Source organism: Candida parapsilosis, contig 005504, assembly GCF_000182765.1.
Source record: "Candida parapsilosis strain CDC317 annotated contig 005504".
NCBI classification, from domain to species: domain Eukaryota; kingdom Fungi; phylum Ascomycota; class Pichiomycetes; order Serinales; family Debaryomycetaceae; genus Lodderomyces; species Lodderomyces parapsilosis.
In genome coordinates this window covers 711,366-733,637 of record NW_023503277.1, presented here as the reverse complement: position 1 = coordinate 733,637, position 22,272 = coordinate 711,366, and the positions used below count along the sequence as shown (strand labels likewise).

Here is a 22,272-nt window from a genome sequence, read left to right as displayed (position 1 = left end):
TCGGGGTAATTGGGATCAGAGGAAAGGGATTGCAACACAATACTAATTGAGGTCCCCCTTGATTTTTTAATGCGTTGTATGAGGAGCGCAGAGACATTACCAGTCGATCTTGCTTTTAGTTTAGAAAAAGAAGTCATTTTCGCCGTATGGGCGTCCAAGTTGCAGGAAACGCTGAGAAAAAAAATAACAAAGGGTCTTTTTTTTTAATAATTGCAGGTTGTTGCTGTAGTCAAAGCATAGCGTTTGTAATAAGACCTAGATTGAAATGTAGAAGTAATGGTTATGAGAGAATTGTTGAGTGAAAACGCGTTGCCTATTGTGCATTAGCGATATAGAATAAAAAAAAAAAAAAATGTTCGGTGGAGCATGAATTCACCTCGACTAAACTCAAAGCGAGCGAGTATTATGTGTTTGCCTTGTTCTTTTCGCTCTTTGAAACCTTCTCTGTCGTATTTTTTTGAATGAGCCAATTCTATATTTAACCATAAAAAAGTGTGTGAATATATTGCGCAAAGTTTGTTTTTTCGGAAAATAATAATCTGCAAATGGGTTACAAAAGAAGAGATGAAATTTTGTATTTCATTTTTTTTTTTTCCATTCTCTTTACCAATATCACTCCTTTTAATCTTGTGGAACAATACTTGATTTATTAGATGTTTTTAGTCCAGGTAATTGTTTTCGTTATGTGACGTTATCAACTTTGTTTTTTAATCAGCTCATAGAAAGCATTAGCCAGAGTGCGTCAAATGATTGACGACCATTTACTCTATCGGAGATCAGCAATGCAAAGACTCGGAAACGGTTTCGTTTTGTCAACATTTTAGTAATGGGCATCTTGTAGGAGAGCTGCCTCAGATTAGGGGTGCAAATGAGCACGCCATATAGTATATGCAAACCACACCCTCTTCATTTTCGATGACAAAGGCTCCCCACTATTGTGTCCATGGTTTCAGCAATTCCTTCTATACTTGATTAAGCCTCCCCTTCCAACCTTTCTAGAAGTCGAAGGCGGGCAAACTATTGTGTTAATAGCATCTTCATGTTACGTAGTCCATTTTTTTAACACAGTATGCATTTACGAGGTACTATATGTATCCTATTGTTTTCGTGAAAACAATGGGCATCGAACATCCGGAAATGGAAAGAAATAGAAAGTATTTTAGAGTTTATGCCAAGACAAGAAAAAAAAAATATTTTTTATTTAGTCTAGGAACCCAAGATTTCAAAATTTCCTTCTCTGAGGTTACAAAATTGAAAAAAAAAAAAAAAATTGAATACCCAAGTAATCAACAATACTATACATACGCTCAAAAAGAAAAGAGTAGTTCATGACGTAAGATTTCATGTCACCAACAAATAATAGCGCACCATGGAGCGCCTTAAACAATAAATGACTTCCCTTCAAACAACAATGATACCGGGCTTTACAATGTCCTTGGCTGTGTTGACTGAAATTGGCAAAAAATCAAATACGAAAAACACATCAAAGATTTTACATGGGATACCTTGGCTGGACTTTTTTTACAATAAACACGAAAGGAAGAGGTCGTGCAGGTATAATACATCATAATTGCATCCTGCAGATGCCAAAGAGGAACCATACAATTCCCTTGAAAGCGACTTTGATAGAACTGTGGCGTCAGGCCATTACTTCGCCCAATTACGATAGAATGAAAAAAAGCGGATCACAATAGCTTTGAACTCATGCAAGGAGAAAATACCCAAATACCCAAATACCCATTCCAACCGCAAGTTATCTCCTGCTTAATTTGTAAAAATTTCAGTTCAGTTTTTTTTTTTTATTATTGTACTAACTTTTTCTTATTGTTGTTAAACTTACTTCTCGCTTAATTTTGCCCAAAACTCTTTCAAATGCATTTTTCCATTTCCTTATCATGTGCCTCCTTCAATGTTTGATTTATAGTAACTACAAATGAGAGGGTTATGAGTTTAGTTTGGTATTTTCCTTCGCTAACCATTGCTGATTTTTTTTTTCCTTTCGACACTACCTAATTAAGCAATATTTTGTGTTTGAGAGAAAAAGAGAGAGCTATGGGGGTGGGTATCTAACGTATTTCCATTTGCCTTATTGGATACATCATAGCTTTCTCCTTGTATTTGTATATCTTTTCCATTAATAGCACAAGCTTAATGTTTTTATTGTCGTTGTCTTGTATAAAGTGCTAGCAACTGACTTGTTAGACCCATGTGTGAGTAACAACTCTATCAAAACTTTCTTCCATTTGTTATTTGTTATAGACAATGCTGATAAACATGCACTAGTTATAGGGCTCCCTAGTAGCCGTTGTATTCTTCACTTGATCTATGCAAACTGAATTGTGTTGGGATATACATTCGCCTTTAATAATTGGGTTCTATCCATCACCTCTGTATGCAAGTTTACTTTCTCTATAAAATACTGATTCATTTTATGCTTTTTGCGTGGGAAAAGTGACGAAACGGTTTTTTTCGGTTAATGAATATTTAGTGGACCTGCATATTATCGGACTTTCATTTCCTGTTTTTTACGATAGAGCCAGCAATACAATACAATAAGCACACAAGAGCAATAAAACTTACTCACGATATATATATATATATATATATATATAAACAGCATGATACTAGATAGGCAAAAAGCACCAGCATTGGTGAAACGATGGAAAGAAAAGGTGAACAATAGTGAGGCTTAAAACGCTTTACAACAATGGTTATTGCTTTTTTTTCGCTTTGGTTTTACTTGCCTGTTCTAACCAATTGAGTAATACCTTCAATCACATCTCTCAACTTTCAGAACATGTATAAGTATATCGCCATTTCTAGATCTTCACAAATCGTAAGAGTTTGGAATTTTTTTCTGCTTTTTCCCTTTTTTGCAGATTCATACAGTATAAGAGATTCAGGTTTGAAACAACACCACCACACCACACCATACCACACAAGCAATTAATAGACAACTCACCACTAGTCAATCTTTTACAACTTACATATACACGTTTAACAAACTTTTAAGGTATGTACTAAGCAAATTTTTTTTTAGCAAAAAAGATTGGGATGTGTTTTAAAAAGTTATGTGATCTTCCAATAGGAGTTTCAGAGACGAGGACCAAAATTAATGCAAGGGAAAATTCACTATAGAGTTACAAGAATGTTTCAACAATACATCTAAAAATAGAAAGACTAGCCAGCATCAGACAGACACACGAGAAACAATAGATGACACGACCCACGAGTAATCAACCACAGAAGAAGAAAGGAGTAGCAACGACACACACAAGACTCCCTTTTGTTTTATGAGAAGAATGTGGCTTTTGAAGAGAAGCGATTAATTAACCAATCACCACCACCACCACCACCACCACCAGCATAGACTAAAAAATAGTAATAATTTATTATCTTACTAGACAAGATTTTTGCAAATATACACGACTTTGCGTCAACAACTAAAAAATTACAAGAACACCCACAACAATGGAAAGGAAAGAGGCATAGGAAAGACATACATGAGCAAGGGTAATAGTGTGATATGATGTTACCGAAGTGCCCAGTGGAAAGAGAAAGGTGGTATTCTCGTCGCATAGAAAACGGGTTGTGTTTCAACAACGGACAAGACAAAAAGAGTTAACAACCAGCAGAAACAACGAATTTCACAACACAAAGACGCGAACAAAACAAAACCAAACGAAAAAGACCCAAAAAAAAATGACACGATAATTTTTACAATTGCAATACAAAATTCAATACACTCACTGGACACGCCAACAATATGCATTGCATTACCTTACATTACATTACATTACATCACCATACACTACAAACACACGACACAAATGCCATACACTTCAGATACATGAAACGACTTTTTTTGAAATGTTTATTGTTCTTATTGTTATTATTTTCTACGACACTGAGAGTATGATGCCATTACAGCCCATAATAACTATGACCATTTTTTAAAACACAATGTCGTAAATGCATATATGTGTGTGTTAGTGTGTGTTAGTGTGTGTCGTGAAATAATAGTGTTGTTGTTGTTGTTTATTGTTGTTGTTTATTGTTTATTATAGTTTTGTGTGAGACGCATAGAATTTTGCATAAAACAACACCACACTATAACACTGCACTCCTTTCAACGCATTAATAATAACAACAGCAATAACCTCAAATCACACAACAAAATATTCTAAAGTGGGCTTTGAACAAAGGAAAGAGAAAAGTTTTTAACAACCAACCTTCAATCCAAAACAACTTATTTCATTTATTCACTTTCCTTCCTTTTGGCAACCAACTAGCTAACTAACTACCACTACCACAACCTCGCAAAAACACATTCCAATCTGTTATCCTCAAGCTAACATCTTATACTAACTTATAATCTAACCTCAAGTCATTCCTTAAATTATCTTCAGAGATTACATTCATTTTCGTTAGTATAAACAACAACAACAACAACAACAACAACAACATTCTTTCGTTAATATCCCTACTACTACTACTACTACTATCAGTCACTCATTTCGAAAGTCAATAGTAATACCCACAAAACACATATACCTCCCCGAGTACAACTAACTTATACGTTCCTTTCAAACAACCACAATGAAGTTTTCCGACACTTTTGTTTTAGCTTTTGCCGCTTGCGCAATTGCTGCACCAGCACCAGCACCAGGTGCCAACGCTAACGCAGCCTACAAGAACCACGCTGTTGTTCCAAAAGCTGCAAAGAGAGATGCAGCTCAAGAAGACTGTCAAGAACCAGTTTTCCATGGTCATCACAAACACAAGAGAGCTGTCGTTTACGAATACGCTTATGTTACTGTTACTGTTGATGCCAAAGGTAACCCAGTTACTACTACCGCCACTACTTTAACTGAATCAACTGGTGATGCTCAAGAAACTGGCAATACTTCACTGGAAATTTCATCAACCACCACCATTGTTCAAGATCATTCATTAACCTCAAATGAACCATCGACATTGTCTTTACCTAGTGGAACAATCACCCCATCCACTTCATCTTCTGAAGCTTCCTCAACTGGTGGTTCTTCTTCTCCCCCATCTTCATCCAATGGTATTAATGGAGATTTATCAGCTTTTGAAAACCCATCGGAAGAGTTCCCTGATGGTGTATACTCATGCGATTACTTCCCATCCGGACAAGGTGTTATTGCCTTAGACCACTTGGGATTCGGTGGTTGGTCAGGTATTTACAACAGTGACACATCCACTGGTGGATCATGCAAAGAGGGTTCTTATTGTTCATATGCATGTCAAAGTGGTATGTCCAAGACTCAATGGCCAGATAATCAACCATCCAATGGTGTTTCTGTTGGTGGATTATTGTGCAAAAATGGTAAATTATACAAGACCAATTCAAGATCCAACTACTTGTGTGAATGGGGTGCCGATAAAGCCAATGTTGTTTCCAAAATTGACAAATCAGTTGCCATTTGTAGAACTGATTACCCTGGTACTGAAAATATGGTTATCCCCACTGTTGTTGATGCTGGTTCTACTTCAGTCATCACTGTTGTTGATCAAGATACTTACTACAGATGGAGAGGTGGAGCTACTTCTGCTCAATTTTACGTAAACAATGCTGGTGTTTCCTATCAAGATGGATGTCTTTGGGGATCTGCTGGTTCGGGTGTTGGTAATTGGGCTCCATTGAACTTTGGTACTGGCTACGCTGGTGGAGTTGCTTATTTATCCTTGATTCCAAACCCAAACAATTACGACTCATTGAACTTCAATGTCAAGATTGTTGCCGCTGATGATTCCTCAAATGTCAGTGGCCAATGTGTTTATGAGAATGGGAAATATAATGGAAATGGTAAAGATGGATGTACCGTTGGTGTAACCAAGGGTAAAGGAAACTATGTCTTATACAACTAGGCATAGTACGACACTAGTCTACTGGTTTCCATTCCATTTTTCGTTATTTTTGATTTCCCCCTTGTTCTCCTTTAGATGTGTGTTTGTTTTTTAAACGCTATCACATGATGATTAGTAGTTTTAAATACATATCGAACTTACACTTCTTCTTTTTTTTTTTATATATATATATTATTGTTTTAATAAATGGATTTGATTATTGAAATAGAGGCAAAAAGGGGGAGATCGAGGTAAACAATTTATTGCTTTATCTCTAAATTAAAATATAATATACATGTTGTATCAACGAATGAAATAAACAATGTCTTTTCTCTTTTTATGCAACAACATCCCAAAATTTTTCCCACAAGTTTCTCGGTTCAGTATTTTCCCATTCCATTTCATCAACTTCACGAACACCAGAATCAATATCACAATCTTCCAAGGGTACAAAATAATCTTTCCAAGAAGTACTAAACCCATGGAAGAAAATTTGGAATCCAATCCACAACACAACAAAGAAAATCACCGAGATATAAGCAGTGAAGAAATCAGTTACACTGAACCCATTGAAGAAAGCTTGGAAACCTTGAATCAAGGTGATTAAAAAGATGAAAAAACAAGCATAGTATGCGGCCACGGGCATAAACATTGCCTTGTAAGGTAATGAATCACGAGAAATGCCTCTTCTTTTAAGAACCTTTATGAATCTGATATGACTTGCGGAAATGAATCCCCAACAGATTAAACCTGCTGTTGATGAAATGTTTAATAACCATGTAAATGCATTTTCACCACTTTCCGATACTGCCAAGTATCCCAATGCACCAAAAGACGCAGTTAGTGCTACTGCAAAATAAGGGACACCACCACGATTAGTCTTGAGAAAAAATTTGGGAGCAACTCCAGCTTCGGCTAATCCATAAACAATACGTGATCCACAATACACATTGGAATTAGCTGCCGATATGATTGTCGAAACAATAACAGCATTGAAAATGTGAGGCAAAACTTTAGTTCCCGAGTTATTCATAGCGACAATGAATGGTGAATTTGAAGTGTAACTACCACCAGTCAATTTTGGATCATTATATGGCACCAATAACCCAATGAAAAACATGCATAAGACGTAAAAAATCAAAATACGAAACAAAACCTTCTTGATAGCTCTAGGTACAGTACGACGTGGGTTTGCTGACTCACCAGCAGATATTCCTGTCAATTCAGTACCTTGAAAAGTGAAGGCAGCATTGATCAATGACGATAACCAACCAAGAAATCTCTTTGTTCCCGTATCAGAAACCAAAATCCCATCACCCCAAGCATAACCATTTCTCCAGTACCTAAACCCTACGGGTCCAGTTTTACCAGCTCCACAAACCATACATAATGCATAAATGATCCATCCGAAAACGGCAATCACTTTGATTGATGCAACCCAGAATTCAACTTCACCATAAAACTTGACGGGGAAGAAGTTGAAGATGGTGATGATGACAAAGAAAATACTAATCCAAGCTGCCAAGGGCACGGCATCAGTCCAGTATTCAATCACTTGTCCAACAACGGATAATTCCAAAGCAAAAGTAATGGCCCAACTAAACCAATACAACCAACCATTAGCAGCACCAGCTGATTTCGAAATCCATCGAGTAACAAATTGAGCAAAGGACCCCGAAACTGGGATCAAAGTTGCCATTTCTCCCAATGATTGCGTTACTGAAAATGCAATTGTTGTCATAAACAAGAATGATATAAGTGCCAATACTGGACCGGCATCAGCAAGGGTGCTCCCCGTAGAGATGAAAAGACCGGTACCAATGGTACCACCAAGAGCGATCATGGAAACATGACGAGCTTTTAAACCACGCTTGATTTCATTGACTGATCCATCTACGTCGGATTCTTCATCTTCTTCACGAAGGAATAATTCATCGTCATCTTGTATGAAATTGGTATCTTGATGCTTTTCTTTGATGCTGAATGGCGTTGAATCTGAGGGGGTGATATGGTTGTTGTTGTTGTTGTTGTTGCGGTGGTATATAGAGTTGGATGTTGATGATGAAGAACCACCCTTTTCTAGATCGTAGTGATTCATTATAAAGAGTTTCTCAAGGGTATATGATGATGTGTGAAACTTCTTTCAACTGTGTGCTATTCTGCAAAAGAGTCAAGGGTGAATATCCAACAATATATATAAAATTTGACGAAAAGGAAATCTGAAACAATAAAAAAGAAAAGACTTAGGGGAGAGAGGGTTATGATAAATTTTCTTTTATTACACTTCGTTATTGTCATTGATTGTTGTAACTGTAGTATTTCTATTGTTGTGCTTTGGGCGGTTAAATTTCTTAATTACAAATTTGTATGATAAATTTCTTTTTTTTTTTTTTTTTCTCATTTTCGCAATTTAGGGCTAATAAATGCACCCTGATAAGGAATATCAAATTGGTTCAACCGCCGTAAGAAAAAGAAACAGTATCAAGGGGGAAGGGGGAAACTATAGCCTTATCTTCTCAAATGCCTTGCTTAACATCGTACGACTTCCTGTCTTATCTAGGTACTCTGTAGATCAATTGTGTTGAGGAATAAATGGTGGTGTGGAATGAGACAGAGAGAGAGAGAGAGAGAGAGGGGGGGTGTAATTATCTACCATAAGGAATGATTAATAATAGTCACCCATCCCTCGACTTTTGAATCTATTCCCCACAAAATCAAGACCATCTCCTCTCCTCAGCGCAATCGGGTTCAGATAGGAAAAGGATCTGAAAGAGATAAGCGCGATTGAAGAGATGCAGCCAACATTTATCCCCATAAGGAAACACCACCCTAAAAGAAGAGGGAAACTAAACATACCTAATGGAAGGCGATGGAGAAGCTAGGGCAAAAATTTGATTTCTCAAAACAGCCTAAAAATAGAAGAAATTTAAAAAAATGCATGGCGTTCTTGCTGAACCGTAAGGCGTTTTGCATCCCAGTGGAAAATATTATTATTTCTTGAATACCCACTTTTGTGGATACACGGCATTGAAATGATAAAAAAATTTCTTTCTACAAAATACAAAAGAATAAATGCCACAACTTACTAAAAGAAAAATAGTTTGTAAGTTCCTTATTGTCTGCGATTTTTGACAGCTTTCGCTTTCAATTGAACTTAGAGGAAATCATATGCATCTACCCACCCCCGTATGTGTGTGATTTGTAGCGGTGAGCTGAGTTCGGTCAAGTCCATCAGAGTGGGAACGGCCCAATTGCTCTGTAATTGGACCGAGGAAGTGGGCCTGAGCAGATCATACAGAAAAAAAAAAATAGAAACAGAGAAATGCCGTATTGAGTGAAACCACAAAATCAAAAAAGTATTATTTAACCACGTTGCACGTGCTTCGGTACTATAAGTTCGTTGAAATACCCCCCCTTATTGTTAGCAATGTATGAGCAACTAAATAAAGCAAGGATTGAGAGAAGTTGCGTGCTCCTTCATCACTTGTACCAATAATGGACCAATCTCGTGAGATTATGGTATTGCTCTAATACTGAAACTTGTACACGACCCATAGCAATTCGTGGAAAGATATACTTCCCACTCTCTCATCTACCGTGTTGTAGAATATGCGAAGGATCGAACACGATGCCAATGATGTTCGGTGAAACCGCTGCTCAGGCAAAAGGAAATACAAGTTTCTCGGCTGGAATTGTGAGTGTATGAAATGCATTGTATCGAAGAGCAAGAGCTGTATTATGAAAATACTCACAGAATAGTAGTCCGCTTCGGTTGAAGTTCAGTTTCTGGCTCTATACTACAAGCGGCTCTTCTTCCAAGGTCACTACTCCGATGCTTTGTAGTGCCACACGAAGATGAAATAATATGTTTGGTTGCAAAATGTGAGCAAAAAAAGGATCACTTCAAGTATGAAAAGTGAGATTTTTGAACATTGAATCAGTTCATCTCTTGTAAACACTCACGGGCTCTGTACATTATTCCTCCATTTTACTGAAAACACTAAGATTGATGCGATGACTTTGTCTCCTTTGTTTGTCGTTGCATGTCTCAATTTATCTATATTGATACTTATTATCAATGATAGTAACAACACGTCAATACAATTCTTTGTTTTTTTTTTTTTTCTGCTGCTTTCTTTCCATCAAATCCAATCTTTTTGGAAATTTCTAAGAGCAAGAGCAAAAACCAATCAAACAAGCTCATCAAAGCTATTGACAACTCCTACTACACTTATCCTAATTCTAGACGTATTTCATTACTACTTCTCAATTCCCCATCAAAGACAAGCAATACCCGCCGTACTACTGCTCCAATAATGAGCTCTTCTGATGATGTGACTGCCCTTAGTCAACTACCTATTGATTCACAATCAGTATCCACATCTCCAACGTCAGATGACATAGACCATGATGAAGAGGAAGACGATGTTCCATTGACCAAGAGAAGCAGGAAAAGAGTAGCTGTGGAATCAGACAATACCGATAATGACGAGGACAACGACAGCGACGATAATGATGACGATTACGATTACGATGATGATGTGCCATTGTCCAAGAAGGCAAAGACGAATAATGGAACAGCTAAGGCCAAACCCACTGTCAAGAAGGAGACAAAAACAACGAGGAAAACTGATTCAAAGAAAAAGGCCACACCGAAGGTGAAAGCTGAGCCCAGAGCTAAGACAACAACAACAACAAAGGTCAAGAGTGAGCCCAGAGCTAAGGCAACAACAACAAAGGTCAAGGGTGAGCCCAAATCGACTTTGAAAAGAGTCAAGAAAGAGCCATCAATTAAGAGTGAAGCTAAAGCCAAAAAGGAAACTTCAGTCAAGAGCGAAACTCCTGGTACTGAAGATGAAGACACTTACAAATGGTGGGAACAACAATCTGGTGACAATGACGGAGAAATCAAATGGCAATCATTGGAACATAATGGAGTTATGTTTCCACCACCGTATGAACCTTTGCCATCACATGTCAAGCTCTACTACGACGGCAAACCTGTCAATTTACCCATTGAAGCAGAAGAAGTAGCCGGGTTCTTTGGAGCAATGGTTGAGACTGATCATGCCAAAAATCCAGTTTTTCAAAGTAACTTTTTCCAAGATTTTCAACAAGTTTTGAAGGAATGTGGTGGATGTGGTGTTGAGATTAGTGATTTCAACAAATTGGATTTCAGCAAGATGCATGCATATTTCGAAAAAAAGAGGGAGGAAAAGAAAGCAATGAGCAAAGATGAGAAAAGGAGACTAAAGGAAGAGAAAGAAAAAATTGAAGAACCGTACAAGACATGTCTACTCAATGGAAGAAAAGAATTGGTTGGTAATTTCCGGATTGAACCTCCAGGTTTATTTAGAGGTCGTGGTGCTCACCCTAAAACTGGTAAATTAAAAAGAAGAGTGTATCCAGAGCAAGTGACTTTAAATTTGAGTGCTCATGCCAAAGTACCTGATCCACCACCAGGACACCAATGGGCAGAAGTCAGACACGATAATGAAGTAACATGGTTAGCCATGTGGAAGGAAAACATTGCCGACTCATTCAAGTATGTTCGATTTGCAGCCAACTCATCGGTCAAGGGACAATCAGATTTCAAGAAATTTGAAACAGCGCGAGAATTGCGTAAATATGTTGATGCCATAAGAAAAGATTATACCAAGATGTTGAAACTGGAAAAGATGCAAGACCGACAAATGGCAACAGCAATGTACCTCATTGATGTATATGCTTTGAGAGCTGGTGGTGAAAAAGGTGAAGACGAAGCTGATACAGTTGGATGTTGTTCACTTCGATTCGAACATATTACTTTGAAACCACCAAACACCGTCATTTTTGATTTCCTTGGTAAAGATTCCATTCGATTTTATCAAGAAGTTGAAGTCTCCAAACAAGTTTTCAAAAACTTGCGTATATTCAAAAAGGAACCGAAACAACCGGGTGATAATTTATTTGATCGAATTAACCCTAGTATGGTGAATAAGCAATTGCAAAATTACATGAAGGGTTTAACAGCAAAAGTGTTTCGTACCTACAATGCATCTAAAACCATGCAAGACCAATTAGACTTGATCCCTAATGAAGGTACCGCTGCTGAAAAAGTTGTCAAGTTTAATGCTGCCAATAGAACCGTGGCTATCTTGTGTAACCATCAACGTACAGTGAGCAAAAACCATGGCAATTCAGTCCAGAAAATTAGTGACAAGTTGAAAGAATTAACATGGCAAAAAATTCGTACTAAAAAAATGCTTCTTCAACTAGATCCTAAATTGAAAAAGAAAGATCCCAAGTATTTTGAAGAATTGGATGATTTAGTCAAAGAGGATATCGAACATATTCATCATTCAATAATTGAACGACAAAAACAACAGGTGATGAAGAAATTGGAACGTGATAACGAGAAATTGAAAATTGAAAAGAAACCATTATTAACCAAGAAGGACATCAAGGAAAAACTAGACAAGATTCATGAGTTGGAAAAACAATACAAGAAAGAATTAAAGACCGGCAAACCTGAGTTACCCGCCAAAATGACCGTGGAAAAATGCTATCAACAAATTGAAACTTTTGAAAATCGAATAGTTGCCACGTCTTTACAATTGAAGGATAAAGAAGATAACTCTGAAGTGTCATTAGGAACATCAAAGATGAATTATATTGATCCTCGATTGACAGTAATGTTTTCCAAAAAGTATGATGTACCGATTGAGAAATTGTTTACCAAGACTTTGAGAGAAAAGTTTAAGTGGGCCATTGAATCAGCCGATGAGAATTGGAGGTTCTGAAAAGAACCCCATTGTATGTAAAGTTTATTAATGTGATACTTGTACCGAAATGAGATTAAAAAAAGCTCAACTTTCTTACAGCCTAGTGCAAGGCTGATGGGTTCTTTCTTGCAAAGGCTATAACTCTAATATCACAAAAGTGTTGCAGTTTCTACAGCCTTTTCCTGAAAGGGTTGTTTTATGAAGAATTAAAAAGCCTCTCTTTGAACACAGAACGCGTATGGATATCAAATTTTGTTTTATTCTTCGTAAATGACACAAAAGTAGAGTGAGACGCCAGCCTTTCACGTTCGATCATCTCGAAATAAAGTTATGTAGTGGCCAATGAAGTCAAGGAAAACCAGCTCCAACGGTTGCTGTGAAATATCCAAAAGCAACTTAATTGCGGATAAACCTAAGTGGCCATGTGATGGTGAAGATTTATTCGGCTTCATTTTGCAATCCATTATTATCTTGGTTGAATTTTTTTGACGCGCAATGTCTTAAAAAGAAAATTTCAACTTTAAGTGTGTGTGTGCGTTGCACATGCACCTGCACTTGTAAACATAATAACACCACGACCCACGTTGACAATAGGAGATGAGAAGATAGGTCACAAAGAGAAAGGAGTTGATATACGAAAGTAAATACACCAAGATCGATGAGCGTGTGTGAGTGTGTGAGTGTGCTTATTGTTGTTGTATCGCTGTTTTTGTACATCTTTCATATAACCCTTTCCCAATAAAGTCTATTAATTAAACTTTCGGAAATTCTTACGTCTTCGACATTTGATATTCAATTACATTTAAGACCTTCTTCTTCATCACTGGTTGTTTTTTTCTTGTCCTCAATTTGAAATCAAAGTTGATATCGGAGACCCTACAAACTAGACTGCATGTATAGACTCGAGACATGGATACGTCTTCAAATATACACAATACGCGTCATATGCATCATTTCCATCATGGCCTAGCACCCAGTCAGAGCCATTATATCACGCCGCTGCCCACGAGTCAAACGTTCCTACCATCGGCATCATCCTGGGCTGAAGAACTTGTTGCTCGTCAGACATTTGTTCAATCAACTCACTCGACTATCGTCACTGTCATGCCCTCGCTCGTTGTTCGTGAAGAGGAAACTGACAGTGGTGGTGGAGAAACAGACTCCGGAGCATCAATGCCTACACTAGTAGATACCAGCTCATCATCACTGTCATCAATTTCAACTACAATCACAGCCATACCAAGTCCGAACAATCCATACATCCATGTACCAACACTACCTACAAGTTTAGTTTTTATCATCGTTGGCTCCATACTTGGAGCTCTCCTACTAGCATTGACTTTATATCGCATCATTAGCCACTACATTTACTCATCAAAAGCCCAATTGGAAAAAGAGATTTATTATTCGGGACCAAATCTAAGTGAAATGTCTCAACATTACTCATTTCCTCATAAACGAATGGCATCTTCATCATCATTCCTTGACTTGTCATCAAATTCATCCACTTTATCTCAAGGGAAATCACTACAAAACCATATTCACAGCGATAAGCAACAATTTCGTAAATCAATGTTTAATAACCCTAGTTTGGAATACGATAGCTTATCGGTGCCCTTGTATCAAGATAAACGAAATTCTTCGTCAGCATTGTATTTGCAAAAATACAACAATTCATCCACTGCATCACTAATGAAGCCATTGGGACCATATTTGGATTCCACTACAGTGGCATCATCTTCATATCTTGATGATGGTAGCAATACCAACAAGGAAACTGATAGTGAAAAATTGGGGACAACAGGTACGTTCGCAGGCAGTGTTCAAACCACATTGCGTCCTCCTAGCATGTATCTTGAAGATCTTTTGAATGGGAATGTTGAGAAAGAAGGAGAAGATAAAGGTGGCAGTGTGGAGAATGTGGAGAAAGAAGAGAGGTGACGTTTCCTTTTGCAAGGGGCTATACCTTTGTATCATAGATATTTGTATTATTCTATTTTTAGTTGATAGACTCAATGATTTTACTGCATAGAATTAGACTAATTTGTATCTCCCTCCTTTTACTACCAATAAGGAACATCATTCGACCAGTCGACTGCCTTTAGACTATGCTCAATAAAGCTTGGCAAGAGCCGTTTATACTTGACTACAGTACTAAACCACAACATTAAACTATAGAACCAACCGCAGCAACATAAATTTCACCGACATCCATTCAAAGGTTGTTATTGAGCTCTTCTTCTCTTTTCTGTTTCGTGTAACGGAACTGGCATCCCTTTCGGGTAATACATCACACGACAATAAAAAATGAAGCGCATTACAATATTCTTAGTAATAGCGGCTTTACCCGAGTTCCTCCACACAAAAAGTGGTATGCACATCAGGGTTATACCGATTTTGTGTAATATGGAAGACTACATATCCGTGCGCAAAGCATAAACCAAATTTCAAAAAATTTTCAAAGTCATTCACCAATTGCCACGCCTCAAGTGAAAACGTTCCAAATGAAATTCTAGACGAAGCGATGGTTGTTTGTAACTATTTTTGGCCAATGCTGGCGAGACTTCCTGCTACACTCATGTACTGATTGTTGGATTTGACTGCAAAAAGGCGGCAAATATGTGCGGAGTCTCTTAAAAAGACCCTCGAGTGTACAGCTCCAATTGCTCTGCAAAGGTAATAATTCGAAGTGGTGAGATGTTTTATTTTTCACACAGCACAAAGCCTTACGTCAATTGTACTACATACTGCATCCACATATGTTACTCCATACCTCCCCCAAACATTTCGATGCAGCAAAGGTTACATGCAAGATCTAAACGAGATTCGAAAGTTTCTATATTTAACCACTTTGAAACAATAGGTGACATAGAAAAAACTTCTAGTTCTAGGCTTAATCCATTTTTTTATTCAATTTTGTATTGTACGTTTGTGAAGATCACAAACCCCCCTTTACTGCAGCCGTCATTACTGAATTCCCGCCTCCGCCTATCCAATGCCTACCAAATACGGTCATGATAACTCAAGGAGGAGGTGCTGATGAAAAAAAAAGAAAAACATGGGATTGTCGTCTATAAATATGGGTACAAGTCGCTTCGTTTTCAATTCAACATTTCTTATATCTCTATCCTTTAAAAAACTTTAACAATGATTCAAGATTACGTCATTAAAGCAAAAGAGGATATTGTTCCTCAAACTACTCAGTTCAAGATGGTGATGAATGACGTTGGGTACAAGAGAGATCACGACGATAATACTGATACTTCTGATGATGATGATGATCACAAGAAGCATTCAAGATCAACTAGAACCAGAAAGACCCACAGTCAAAGAACCAGGACTCATTCCAACCACTCAAGAACCACCAGAGTCCATAACCACGATTCTGATGACAGTGACGATTCTGACGATGACGACCATCATAAGAAACATTCAACTAGAACCAGAAAGACCCACAGTCAAAGAACTAGAACTCACTCCAACCACTCAAGAACAACAAGAGTTCATGGCCATGAGTCTGACGATAGTGACGATTCCGATGACGATGATCATCACAAGAAGCACCCAAAGTCATCCAAGACTAAGAAGAGTGGCACCACTAAGACTCACTCCAACCACTCAAGAACAACAAGAGTTCGTGGCCATGAGTCAGATGACAGTGACACCGATGATGACGACGACCATCACCACAAGAAGCACTCAAAGTCCACCAAGTCCAAAAAGACACAAAGCAAGAAAACTCGTTCCCACCAGTCAAGAACAACCAGGGTTCATAGTCATGAATCTGATGATAGCGATGACTCCGATGACGAACATCAACACAACAACAGACAACACACTCGTACCAGAACAGATGAGCATCACAAAGATCAATTGAAACCTACAATTGCACCTACATTGATTACAAAAACTTTAGCTGCAAGAGATTTAGGTGGGATGGGTATCCCAGAAATGACATCTGCTCCTGAGACTGACCAAATTAATGGAGCCACCGTCGGTAAACCATGTATTGGCGAAGGTAAAGGTGCTGTTGGAACTACATCGTCTGATGCCACGACTTGTATGACTGGTGGTGTATTGGGTTTAGTGGCTGTCCTTGCCATTATCTACAAGTTGGTTTCTCATTATCGCTCACGTAGACAAGATAGGATTGAGTCGTCCGTTTATTACTCTGGATTGTCTAACGTTGATGCGAGAGAAATGGAGGAGTCTAGAGGGACAGAGTTGAACTCCAATGTTGAAAAGAGATAACTGAGTCGTTTTTCGGTTTTTTTTATATTGTACTTCAAATTTTAGTTTGAATCTGTGTATAGTTTGTTAAACATGCTTGATTTCCCCCAATATTGAACCATTGTAGGGTGAGTATTATAGAGCTTTTATTTGCCAGCTATCCCTCTTCAAATATCTGCTGATTTAACACAACTTAAGCTTGGTGTGAAGGAGGCAGTGAAAGATGTTTTTTTTAAGTACACTAAACCGCCAAAGGTCGCAGTTACATTGCCATCTCAGGATATACATCTAGTTCAATATGCCAATACATGACGTGAAGAGTATTCATCAAATGTGCTTTTCCTGATCAAGACGTTGCAAAAATATAAGCCAAGCCTCGAAAATAAATTACGAAAGCGCAAAAGCTTATTTTTTTCTTCCTTGCCAAGCCACCATTTTGAAATAATAAAGCCGATGCATGATAACCACTTGCTTAAGGATCGGCTTTAATATACATTATCTTTTAGCTCAGCCTTCCTTAGCATTCAATCCATCATCAATATACCCAACGATGCAGATGTCTGGAAACAGTCAGGCTGTGCAAAGAATAGGATTATTTCCAATCACAAGATATTGTTTTGTCGATCATCGAGGCGCGGCAAATTTACCGATGATGAAAACGATGATTCCAATTTTCAAAACAACATTGAAAATCAAAACATATATATATATATATATAAATATACCACAAGGCATTTTTTATTTTGCAAACTGTTTCCGATATCCTACATTACCTTACAGGTTTACACCAAAAGCTATTTCAACCTTTACAACCCACACAAGTAAACAATGCCAGTCGATTTAAAGCCACGTCGTGGAGGACACTCAAGCGGGGGCCATTCAAGTGGAGGACACTCTAGTGGTGGGCACTCCAGCGGCAGCCATTCAGGTGGAAAACACTCTGGCTCAGGATCGAAACCAAAGAAACCCAAGGGAAGCCGACCAATTGCTGGCGGTGGCCATCGTGGTCATCATAATACCAGTAGTAGTAGCAGTATCAGCTCCACTGAGAAAAAGAAGCATAAGAAAACATCAACTAAAGAATCACACAAGAAGACTAAAACTAAAGATGACAATAAGTCCAAGACTAAGAAACACAAGAAGTCAAAGACAGATGCACCAAGTAGTACGACAAAGACAGCACATGATAAGCATAAAGATCAAGTTACGAGTTACCATTCCGTTCCTACTACTTTAACACTGAGAACTATGGCACAGAGAGATCTTTCAATGGGCATCCCCACAATGACGTCCACTCCTGAAAATTACTCTTCAGACGGACCAACTTCAGTTTCAACCATTTCTTGTGCTGATGACTTTACCGGTGTCTCCCTTAACATGTTGTTTTGTGTGGCTGGTGGTATAATGGGATTATTCGTTGTGTTTTTCGCCGTTTACCGTATTTTTAGTAGAACGAATCGAGATCAAAAGGATTACTTGGAAAAGGACGTTTATTTTACACAATTACCAATATCAAAAGGTTCTGAAGAAAATATGGATGAGAAGCAAGAGGAACATTTTGGGTTGATGGAGCAGAAGAACGAAGGGCTGTAAGGTGAAAGAAGGTATCTGCTGGACACGCCGACGTTGGGACTACGGCAAAGCCCTCGGGAGCTGAGTTTGTAACCTAATGCAGTCAATTCATTATTAGCATATCATTGCAATTACGCGTCTCCTACAATTTCGTAGATTCATTCATTATCTCTTGCAAACTCCATTTTTCAACGTTTAAGTAATAGATATATTACCTACTTATACCTCAAACACTGCGTAGCAAGTGCGATATTCTAATTCAACAACTTGAGATGAACATTGCACCATTTCATCAAGGGAGTCAGGTTGATAATGTGTGTATAAGCATTCCACCTTAGCTTGTTTGCTTGGCTTGAACACAGCCATTCATGAGCAACAGCAACAATTACGACATGTGCATTTATAAGTTGAGTCATAACACTTCGAATACCCTTGGAGTGGATATCTCATCCATCGCATCTCCGTCATATAATTCTTTCTGCCCCAGTTCTCCCCCCACACACATCGGCTCGGTTCTAGATGGTTCACGCTACCAATATCCCGGTGAGCTTTTGGCTTTTGTGTCATTCGTTGAAAGGAATTAATTGAATATATGACGTTCAGCAAAAGAAAAAATGAAAGTGAGGATCCAATTCATATTTTTACACCACTCCGAATATCGCTCTTGCGGAAAAACGCTTAACTATTCAACATCACCCCCTCCGCTTTGCTCGTAAATCGTTATGCTTAGACAGTCAATTAGAAGTGCTTATAATGGAAACATTGTTGCCAAAAGGTTTATCCAACAATCATCAATTAACTTTGCTAAAGGTGATTCTTCCACTATTGATTCATACAGATTACCTTCACAATCATCAATAAACGAATGGGAATTCAAATACGATTTCATCCCAAAGACTACTCAGCCCAAAGTACCACCAGTTACTAAAGAGGCTGTCAAGCAAGATATTGCTCAGGAGAAAGCTAAAGCTGTCGAATGTGAATTATTTGCAAAGGAGTCCAATTCATCAGTCAAGGTTGAAGCCAATGATGCTAAGGTATTGCACGGTGGTGAATCAGTAGGCGCAGAGCATGTTCTTCGAGAGGATAGAGGTAGCAACCCAATTGATTCATCCAAACCAAATGTGTCCAACGCCTCCAAACCAAAGAAGGCAGCTAATCACGATCAATATGTGCAATCATCAGTGAATCCAGACATTAATCAAGCTGATATTGTCAATTTGGGTGAGAATGAAATTGACCACAAGACTGAAGACGTTGGCAAGCAAGCACGTGTTGTTGATGATATTGAACATGATAACTTGCATCACCAAGGACAACAAGAATCATCATCTTCATCATCATCATCAACTTCTTCTTCCTCAGGAAGCTCAAGCGTCGCTGGTGTGTTGGCTCTTTTAGGTGTAGGTGGAGCAGGATACTGGTATTACACTTCATCCTCCAAGCCAGCTAAGAAGTAGAGCCTTTTCAAGAAACTGATATCTTCAATAAATAAATATTATTTCAAAGTCAATTTTTTATATATATTCTATATACATGTAGTGTCTTCTCTCTGTTCCTAATATTGTCTAGCAGCCTCTTGACATGCTTTTAATTGTTGCAAGTAGTACCCACATGTTTGCATATTTCCATCATTCTCTTCCAAACATCTAGTAAAATTTCTAGCATCGGCATCACAATGTCTTACTTGTTCCTGAGTGGCGTAAGAGTTTTGTTGTTGATATGGAGCAAGATCTTGTTGTTGTTGTTGTTGTTGCTCAACTGGCGGAGCCTCTGATCTTCCGCCAAACATTCCGGTGATACCAGCACCCAAGGTATGGCCAATGGTTGAACCAACTGCAACACCAGCAGCGGTGGAGGCCATTTGTCCAAACAAACCTGGTTGCCTTTGTGTTTGCGGTTGAGCTGGATGAGCAGCGGGGTATTGGCTATGTTGTGGGTGTTGCTGATAAGCCGGAGGAGCAGCAGCAGTGTGAGCTGATCTAGTTTGTTGTCTTGGAGCTGGAGCTGACCTTCTTTGTCTAGGCATTGTTGATTGATTTGGAGGTTTCAGTAAGAGATGTAGAATTGGTAAAGTTTTTCTGTTCTGTTTTATAGGAGAGAAGCTTAGTAAATTTTTTCGTTTTGGTGGCGAGGAAAACGTGATCAGGTAGTGCACTTTGAATAAAGTTGGGGCACAACTCCGGGTAAGCACATACATAAGCGAATAAATGAGAGATGAAGGAAGAAGCTTAAAGTATTAAGGGAAGAGCTAGACTGAGAGGTTTATCCACCTGCTTTCCAGCGTAACCACTATCGACGATGTATTCGTTGGCTGATACATGGCGGTTCTACAAAATTCCATCACGTTCTATGCATTACGCATGCTTATCTGTGTCAGACTTTTGATTTGCATCTGAGTAATTCCTAGATCCAATGGATCGTCGCAGATCTGTTTTGAGTTTCCGAGGTGATGCAGGGTTATTGACGTATAGGACGAAACTTTCAATCGATCAAAAAAACACAGTTCATCATACTTGAGAATATTATGCACAATGTTCGGATAAATGATCTATCTGTATAAGGTAAAGTAAGTAAAATTAAAATAGCTCCAGAGTAGAGTGTTGCGTTTAATCGTTCAAGGCTTGGGCAGTTCGAACCCATGGCAACAAGACTTATCATTCTAAAGTATAAGCAGCGGTTTGACATTTATTTGGGACCCCTCTAGACTGGCAGCGCTCCTAATTGAACACATACATTGATTCATAGGTCATTAAATTACTTGCAACTTTACAAAAAATGTACCTGGTATTTGACTATTCATCCGAACTTTCAAAGCCCCATCTTATAGACCAGGCCGACGTATTGAATGCACTTGTGTTCCTTTCGAACTGCTATCTCTCCTTACAGCGGGGATATTGATACAAACAAAACAAACCCATAGGTTGAAAGGGCAAGTGTCATATACATTAGATGTAGTTCACAAAAGATGGTACATCTAAAATCCCCAATCATTATGAGATTCACCTAAGCTGATTGTGATATGCTTCTTTTCAGTCGAGCCGAGGTCTATCTGAGAAACTTCAACATTGTGTAACCACTTTAACAATCTCACATTGCATTCTCCTCCTCAACCAAATCGCGATTGGTTTATCTTGGTAAATAGGTCTGTACAATGGAAATTCGCAAACAACTACCATGGTATCCATCTTGATTTGTAATGCACTATCGCGGGGCCTGGAATGCCAACCGCGTTGCTTAAATTTTCGGTTGCGAGGATTAGCGTATTCTCATGTTGTTACATCCGCAATTAAACTCCGTATGTACCGCATATTATTTTCAGCCGTTTCACATGTACATATAAATTACTGCATATACACATGCGCAAGATCTAAAATTCGGATTTTTCTATTGTCGTCTATTTTACGGCCGAACTACACAAAGTTTCGATATTTGATTAGTCAAGTAAACCATGAGCACAACAAACAAATTCAGAACTGAAAGAACAATACGGTCATAAATTGTGGCATAAATCATTTTACAGAAAGCAATAGAAAACTCGGGTATTTCCCAAAGGGGCAAGATTTTTTTTTTGTGTGAAATGGTTCTTTGTATATCGTACATTTTGAGACATGTGAAAGGGGATTAAAAGTCATCGGATTCGGTATCACAAATAGAGTGGACCTTACTCAATAACGTGTAACTGACAATAATAAGGCTTCGGTACACGCGCTTAAGAAGGAGTTAAACTGGTTTCAGAGCAACCGCCGTTCTTTCTTTGATATAAATATCACTGGAATCCACCCTTTTGATTAAGTTTGTTGTTTATACATACAATTCCAATTACCATTCA

At 38.2% G+C, this 22,272-nt stretch overlaps 8 protein-coding genes across 8 annotated transcripts; 6 read left to right on the top strand and 2 right to left on the bottom strand. All coding sequences in view use genetic code 12, as the record gives it.

Moving 5' to 3' along the window:
- Positions 1-4,599: 4,599 nt before the first annotated feature.
- On the top strand, positions 4,600-5,895 carry SUN41 (putative glucosidase; the record flags this gene model as incomplete). Its single annotated transcript, XM_036809135.1, has 1 exon — positions 4,600-5,895. The coding sequence occupies one exon, from the start codon at positions 4,600-4,602 to the stop codon at positions 5,893-5,895; it is 1,296 nt and encodes a 431-aa protein (XP_036663075.1).
- Positions 5,896-6,211: 316 nt separating this feature from the next.
- On the bottom strand, positions 6,212-7,972 carry CAN1 (Can1p; the record flags this gene model as incomplete). The annotated part of the gene is made up of 1 exon (XM_036809124.1): positions 6,212-7,972. The coding sequence occupies one exon, from the start codon at positions 7,970-7,972 to the stop codon at positions 6,212-6,214; it is 1,761 nt and encodes a 586-aa protein (XP_036663074.1).
- A 2,218-nt stretch (positions 7,973-10,190) lies between these two features.
- On the top strand, positions 10,191-12,656 carry TOP1 (DNA topoisomerase 1; the record flags this gene model as incomplete). The annotated part of the gene is made up of 1 exon (XM_036809113.1): positions 10,191-12,656. The coding sequence occupies one exon, from the start codon at positions 10,191-10,193 to the stop codon at positions 12,654-12,656; it is 2,466 nt and encodes an 821-aa protein (XP_036663073.1).
- An 891-nt stretch (positions 12,657-13,547) lies between these two features.
- Positions 13,548-14,579, top strand: CPAR2_603060 (uncharacterized protein; the record flags this gene model as incomplete). The annotated part of the gene is made up of 1 exon (XM_036809102.1): positions 13,548-14,579. The coding sequence occupies one exon, from the start codon at positions 13,548-13,550 to the stop codon at positions 14,577-14,579; it is 1,032 nt and encodes a 343-aa protein (XP_036663072.1).
- Positions 14,580-15,785: 1,206 nt separating this feature from the next.
- On the top strand, positions 15,786-16,889 carry CPAR2_603050 (uncharacterized protein; the record flags this gene model as incomplete). The annotated part of the gene is made up of 1 exon (XM_036809089.1): positions 15,786-16,889. The coding sequence occupies one exon, from the start codon at positions 15,786-15,788 to the stop codon at positions 16,887-16,889; it is 1,104 nt and encodes a 367-aa protein (XP_036663071.1).
- Positions 16,890-17,696: 807 nt separating this feature from the next.
- Positions 17,697-18,461, top strand: CPAR2_603040 (uncharacterized protein; the record flags this gene model as incomplete). The annotated part of the gene is made up of 1 exon (XM_036809078.1): positions 17,697-18,461. One exon carries the CDS (start codon positions 17,697-17,699, stop codon positions 18,459-18,461), a length of 765 nt encoding a protein of 254 aa, XP_036663070.1.
- Positions 18,462-19,162: 701 nt separating this feature from the next.
- On the top strand, positions 19,163-19,900 carry CPAR2_603030 (uncharacterized protein; the record flags this gene model as incomplete). The annotated part of the gene is made up of 1 exon (XM_036809067.1): positions 19,163-19,900. One exon carries the CDS (start codon positions 19,163-19,165, stop codon positions 19,898-19,900), a length of 738 nt encoding a protein of 245 aa, XP_036663069.1.
- Positions 19,901-19,998: 98 nt separating this feature from the next.
- On the bottom strand, positions 19,999-20,469 carry CPAR2_603020 (uncharacterized protein; the record flags this gene model as incomplete). The annotated part of the gene is made up of 1 exon (XM_036809056.1): positions 19,999-20,469. The coding sequence occupies one exon, from the start codon at positions 20,467-20,469 to the stop codon at positions 19,999-20,001; it is 471 nt and encodes a 156-aa protein (XP_036663068.1).
- Positions 20,470-22,272: the final 1,803 nt, after the last annotated feature.